This window comes from Trachymyrmex cornetzi, unplaced genomic scaffold (genome assembly GCF_001594075.2).
Source record: "Trachymyrmex cornetzi isolate Tcor2-1 unplaced genomic scaffold, Tcor1.1 scaffold97, whole genome shotgun sequence".
NCBI lineage: Eukaryota > Metazoa > Arthropoda > Insecta > Hymenoptera > Formicidae > Trachymyrmex > Trachymyrmex cornetzi.
This window is the reverse complement of record NW_017300322.1, coordinates 1,071,294-1,077,293: the sequence shown is the minus strand read 5'-3', so window position 1 is coordinate 1,077,293 and position 6,000 is coordinate 1,071,294. Positions and strand designations below refer to the sequence as shown.

General features: G+C 31.6%; 3 protein-coding genes and 1 non-coding gene across 6 annotated transcripts in view; 2 read left to right on the top strand and 2 right to left on the bottom strand.

Annotated features, from left to right (window-relative positions):
* Positions 1–310, bottom strand: part of LOC108769962 (E3 ubiquitin-protein ligase KCMF1) — an 8,652-nt gene extending 8,342 nt beyond the window's left edge. For both annotated transcript variants that reach the window (XM_018521221.1, XM_018521222.1), the window contains exon 1: positions 85–310. In XM_018521221.1, the coding sequence (XP_018376723.1) occupies positions 85–100 (16 nt within the window). In that variant the 5' untranslated portion in view covers positions 101–310. The remainder of the gene's footprint in view (positions 1–84) is intronic.
* Positions 311–1,406: 1,096 nt separating this feature from the next.
* Dhpr (dihydropteridine reductase) lies at positions 1,407–3,724 on the top strand. Of its 2 annotated transcripts, none has more exons than XM_018521161.1 (5): positions 1,407–1,551; positions 2,639–2,722; positions 2,803–3,049; positions 3,134–3,326; positions 3,409–3,723. In XM_018521161.1, the coding sequence occupies exons 1-5, from the start codon at positions 1,462–1,464 to the stop codon at positions 3,506–3,508; spliced, it is 714 nt and encodes a 237-aa protein (XP_018376663.1). In that variant the 5' UTR covers positions 1,407–1,461; the 3' UTR covers positions 3,509–3,723. The 2 variants fall into 2 exon arrangements, with proteins under 2 accessions (XP_018376663.1, XP_018376664.1); XM_018521162.1 differs by lacking the exon at positions 1,407–1,551 and adding an exon at positions 1,906–2,014 and having other exon boundaries at positions 3,409–3,724.
* Positions 3,725–4,201: 477 nt separating this feature from the next.
* TRNAK-UUU (transfer RNA lysine (anticodon UUU)) lies at positions 4,202–4,274 on the top strand. The gene has a single exon. It is a non-coding gene; the product is annotated as a tRNA-Lys (tRNA).
* Positions 4,275–4,485: 211 nt separating this feature from the next.
* ATPsynE (ATP synthase, subunit E) lies at positions 4,486–5,932 on the bottom strand. The gene is made up of 3 exons (XM_018521168.1): positions 5,835–5,932; positions 5,171–5,327; positions 4,486–4,670 (listed from the first exon to the last, which is right to left on the bottom strand). Exons 1-3 carry the CDS (start codon positions 5,889–5,891, stop codon positions 4,621–4,623), a joined length of 264 nt encoding a protein of 87 aa, XP_018376670.1. The 5' UTR covers positions 5,892–5,932; the 3' UTR covers positions 4,486–4,620.
* Positions 5,933–6,000: the final 68 nt, after the last annotated feature.

Sequence of the window (6,000 nt, the reverse complement as noted above, 5' to 3'; positions counted from 1 at the left end):
CGCTCGCCGCGGCGGCGGACCCGCGTAATATCCGCGCGGTCGCCCGTCTCGCGGGCTGACTTGCTGCTCGGAGCACGTACGTACCTTCATGTCGACTCATTTTCCGTTTAAAATTCTCATATACGCCGAACCACGCGAACCCCTCGTGATCGTATGCTCTGCGAGATACGACCGTCGACCGTCGTTACGTGAGCACCTCGGTGTCGCTCGGTTACGGATCGACACGACACGGGGAAAACATCAATCGTCAAACAAAAAATTTGTCGTTAGAATTTCCAGCGTAAAACCTAACCCAACTAGGCTGACGAACGTGACGTCACGCTAGACTGACCTACCGGGGATTCTGGTGGAAGTCGAGCGCCACCGGCGCCGCCTATTGGTTCACCGCGCGATCGCCGTGACGTTGCTGCGAATCGCGACGAATCCGACGCCATGTTCGAGGGAGATATGAATTTCGCGCGATTCTCTTCAAGGGCGGTTCCTTTTAAGCCACGCATCGATCTCTTTAAACGAATGTCGAATAAATTACCGATTAACTTATGCCTTTATGTTTTTATCAATACAAATTAACTTTAATTTCAGTTTAATTTATCTTTCATCTTTATTTAATTTTTTGAACTAGAAAAAGATGAAGATGTGTTAGTTGAACCGAGATTGAGATTAATCTATACTGAAAGAAATGGGCCTTAATTATCTAAAAGATAAAAAAATTCTATGTATCTAATTTAATGTATAATATGATTTTTATTTATAATTTGCAATTTTTATTATAATATATGTATATAGATGCTTTATTTAATTATAAAAATATTAAATTTTTAACTATTTCCATTCTGCAATTATATTATATAATATATATCGATGACACCTATATGTTATTTCTCTCTCTCTCTCTCTCTCTCTCTCTCTCTCTCTCTCTCTCTTCACATAATTAATATATAGTTAAATGATTCTAATCAGTATAATAGATATAATTAAACTAATACTTATCCAAATTTGAATAACATTGAGAATATAAGTAGAGTTTACGATTTTAAAGCTTACAAAAGAAATAAATAGAAAAATACGGTATTCTTAGTTTAAATATAATTTATTTATTAGTTAAAATAAAAACGGTAAACAATTCCATCAGAGTTCGGCCATCAATCCAGCATCTTTCTAAAAAAATTACATAGTTTTCACTTAAATCCAAAAAATTAGCGTATTAATGATCGTTGTGCGACTTTATCCACTTTTTTCGTTTTAAAAAACGTCTGCATTACCGATAGATATTTCGACGAGACGAAATACTCGGACGACAATCTACAAATATATAGTTTATGATAAGACCCGGCGATCCCTCCCTTCACGAAACGACGAATTTCCGAAAGTGATTTCGCAGCTTCGTGCGCACTCGTATTTTTCCGTCAATAATCGCGGAACTCCGGATCGGTATCACGAAATCGAATCACTTATCGAACAATGGCCACGGTACTTGGACGTGTAATTGTGTACGGGGGCAAGGGTGCCCTCGGCTCAGCCTGCGTATCACAATTTAAATCGCAAAATTGGGTGAGTAGCGGGACTCGTGAATAACGTCATCTTCATCTCCGACGTAATCCGGATTCGATTAATCGCGCGACCGTCTTATCAGTAGATTTTATCGGTCACAGAATTTTATATATATATATACTTCAATATATGTACGTGTATACAGAAGAATATAAATACACACAAAATAATTAAAACGTAAAAATAAATTTGAACGATAACGTTCAAGTCCGATCGAGTTTTATCATTCGATTTATCGGTGACTTTTGCCCGATCCATTCCATAAATCATACATCAATATTTTCGTCTGTTTCAGTTTTTCTTGTCATAGAATTTGTCGCAATAAAGTTTTCTTGCATGTAAAAAAAATTTACATGGAATTTATTTAAACGCATATTGAACGCCAAATGGAAGTGTCATATGATTCGATTTGAATGGCAGTCAATTGTTTCCTCTTCAACTTTCCCGGTTCCATTAATCTGCGGTAGATTAATAGTCCGCGATATTTCGCGGAGTAATTCTAGATTATACGTGATATATACGTAAAACTTTGTTAATTTTATTATTTATTTAATTTTTACGCGTCAAATGTACGTATTTCATGCGATTATATTTATGTAACAGTAAATAAAAATATTATTTTAATATGTGATAATATAATATTCGCAAAATTTGTAATTTAATTAAAATTTATATTTTTTTTCTAGTTTTTTTTCTTTAGATGTTATATACAGTAGATGTTGTCTGAAGGATGTTGCATAAAAACTAAGTATACCAAGGTTATTGCTAGTCAGGCAAGTCCTTTCACAAAGCCTTCTAGATGCAATTTACCTCTACTGTATATAATTTAGATAAATTATGTTTTATACTGGAAAGCAATTTTATGCAAATATATTTATTATATCCTAATTATTTTATTAATACTAATATAACATTTATATTGTTTGTGTGTAAAAACTAAATATAAAATTATTAAATATTTTTATATAATATTGTTGATTTATTGATATCAAATAGAAACGTATTATTTTTGTTTACAATTATAAATTCTGATACAATGTATATGTTTATTATAATTTTTAGTGTATATATGCATTATAATTTTTAGTGGGTTGGCTCCATTGACATGCAGCCAAACGATCAAGCAGATGCAAATATGATTGTAAAACCTGACAATAATTGGCAACAGCAGGTAATTTTTTGTTGCTTACATTTTTATCATGAATATTTTTATCATAAGCGACAGGCATTAATTAATTTCTTGTTTAACAGCAAACGGAGATCTTGACTCAAGTTAAAGATATATTGAAAAACGAAAAAGTCGATGGCATTATTTGTGTGGCTGGGGGATGGGCCGGTGGTAATGCAGCACATAAAGATTTCGTGAAAAACAGCGACTTGATGTGGAAACAAAGCGTTTGGAGTTCCATCATAGCTGCCAGTATTGCGGCTGAATACTTGAAGGAAGGAGGATTTCTTTCTTTGACTGGTGCTAAACCGGCGTTAGAAGAAACACCAGGTTTCTTTGATGAACGATAATATAAAATATGTATTGTACATCTCTTTGTATTTCACTAAAAGGTCAATTTCGCTCGATTATTAGGTATGATTGGCTATGGTATGGCAAAAGCAGCTGTTCATCAGTTAACGAGATCTTTGGCGGCTAAAGATAGCGGTCTTCCTTTCAACAGTTTGGTAGCTTGCATACTACCTGTTACTTTAGATACGCCAATGAACAGGAAATGGATGCCCAAAGCTGATACAAGCACGTGGACTCCACTCGAGTTTGTGTCCAAGTAAGATGAAACATTTACAATTTTCTCAAATTAATATTTTGTGATTACTATTATAAAAAAAAATACATATCTTTGTTTATAGTTTATTCTGGAAATGGTCGCAAAATCAAGATCGGCCTGCTAACGGTTCTCTCCTGCAACTCATTACTAAGGATAATAAAACGGATCTGATCACGGCTTAAAGATATCAAATGAATAAAATTTATGGGAACAAAAGTCTTGAAGCATTTATGACAATATAATATACCTCGTTATTACATTAGATATATCTTGTTTATTGTTATACAAAGGAGATATGTTTAAGGATGGCAAGTCCTTAGAAAGTTTTATTTTTGTATCAATAAAAACTAATCTTTTTGATATTTTTAAACGTACATTCCAACATTATATATTTTTGTATGTTATTGTATACATAAGTCATTTACTTATTTAAAGAAATGGATATTTCTTATGTCTGTGTGTATATTGCATATCTGTTATTGTGCGATGTGTAGACTATATATACATATACTGTATTAAATGTTGCAAAAACAAAAAAGAAAGATCACTTAAAGTATCACGAATTGTCTCTCTTGTAGATTTTTTCTCCTCGTTGAAGTATAAATGTTTTTTTTATTCTCAATTCTCAAATAAATTTTAATGTTTGTCATCAAATAAATTTTAATATTTTAGTATATCTTGCAATATTAATAAAAAAATATTCAATATTGAATATTAAAAATTATCGTAATCATGAATTGTCTTGAAAAGTTTTATAATTTATTATTAATTTCTGAATAATCATATTTTTAAGTAAAAAAATTGTTAGGTTTTTAATATCAAAATAAATACTTATATCCATAGTAACTAATACATTTAAAAAAAGTAGGCTGAAGGCCCGGATAGCTCAGTCGGTAGAGCATCAGACTTTTAATCTGAGGGTCCAGGGTTCGAGTCCCTGTTCGGGCGATTTTTTTTTACTTGAAAGAGGATAATATATATATATATTCTAAAGTAATTTAAGTAATTTTAATTGTAACATGTAACAGCATGTTTTACTGGAATATATTTACCATAGAATCTCATACTCTTCATACATGTTTTACAGATGTATATAATTTATGTTTTTTTACACAGATCTTTATTTATTATTTTTATACAATAAAAGTATTCGTATTATCTGTGACTGTGACAATGATGTTAAAGCAGCAAGTCGACTAGTTTTATAGTACATACAAATCATTCAGTATTTCGCTCGTGTGACATACATTATACATATATATATATATATATACTAACGCCAAACAAATTATGTTTATGTTGCCTTGGGTGGAGCGAAAAACTCGTCAAGCATTTTTTGTTCCGCTGAAAAGAAAGAAAAGTTCAAATTTATGATTTTCAAACTAGAACATATTTATAATTTACATATTTTTATACACAATCTCTAAAATTGTTGATGCTCCTTCAATCTCACTTTATGACTAGTAGAAAGTTCTTTAGCAAAGTTTTATTTTTGACCATGATTTAAAAAATGATGAAGATTCATAAGAAATCAAATTAACAAAAAAAAAACAAAGACATTTAACAGTTCTATGAAACATTTTCTAGTCAATAAGATTTAATATTATGAAATAAAAGATTTCTGGCAAAGATTAAGATTGGAGCATAAATAAAATATAACAGTGAGAGTTTAAAAAAATTAAAAAAATTTTTATTTCTTTTTGCTGTTCTAATTTATGCTTCTTAAAAGGTTTATTTATGCTTTTGTTACTTTTCCCTTATATATTTGACTTATGCTCAGATTTGTACTTTTATTAGAGATCATAGGATATTTTTATATTTATGTATGCAGTCAAGTGCTGTACCTATTAAAGAAATTCTCTTCTCCTCGGCTAACTTGGCGTCGCGCATAGGTTTAAGTCTCAACTCCTCTGCTCTACGAGCATCCTCTTTTTTCTTCAATCTTCTTTGATGGTATGCACCATAAGCAATTCCAGTAAGGAGCAGACTCCAGCGGCAGAACTAAAAAGTACATACAGATACATTTAATTAAAAACAGAGATTGTTTATATATACCCTAATGCTTATAAAAAGAGAAATTAATACATTAACTAATTTTATAAGTGTTATTTCTAAGAGTTAAGAGCAAAATTTGATTTGCTAAATAACAGACAGCCAAAAATTAATTATTAAACTAATTTCGAACATTTAATTTATGTAGAGTAAAATACTTTTAATTTCTTCAAGGTTAGGAAATTGAGAGGTGACGTTGAAAGAAACCCTTTAATAAAAATCAGAGCCACGAGCTACCGTGACAATGTTGTCACCAATTATTTTTTTATATAAATTTATTAATTTTAAATACCTTAACAAATAGTAAATAAATTATGTAATAAAATGAATCCAATCATGAGAGATGGAGAGAACTCAGACAGTCGAAAAGGACCGTGTTTTGCTATGATGAAATAATAAGAACACGCAGGATTATATGTGATGACAAAACGTTTCAAGAAAAGCTGTTTTTTTTACCTTGATGAATGGAGAAACCCGCAAAGGTCTTGGATTTAACTCGACGGTCGACGACATCTTGCTGGCGGATAAGGATATCGACGAATGCTTGTGATGTGAAGTGAGTGAGTGTTCCATATCGCGATAAAAAGTGCGCGAATTTCGAGAATGCCGTCTCGTTTGACAG

Coding starts and splice junctions, on each gene's coding strand:
- ATPsynE (XM_018521168.1), bottom strand. CDS start 5,891: ATGTCGTCGACCGTCGAGTTAAATCCAAGACCTTTGCGGGTTTCTCCA. Junction 5,328..5,834: donor GGGTTTCTCCATTCATCAAG/GTAAAAAAAACA, acceptor TGTACTTTTTAG/TTCTGCCGCTGGAGTCTGCT. Junction 4,671..5,170: donor GAAGAGAATTTCTTTAATAG/GTACAGCACTTG, acceptor CTTTCTTTTCAG/CGGAACAAAAAATGCTTGAC.
- Dhpr (XM_018521161.1), top strand. CDS start 1,462: ATGGCCACGGTACTTGGACGTGTAATTGTGTACGGGGGCAAGGGTGCC. Junction 1,552..2,638: donor AATTTAAATCGCAAAATTGG/GTGAGTAGCGGG, acceptor TATAATTTTTAG/TGGGTTGGCTCCATTGACAT. Junction 2,723..2,802: donor ACAATAATTGGCAACAGCAG/GTAATTTTTTGT, acceptor CTTGTTTAACAG/CAAACGGAGATCTTGACTCA.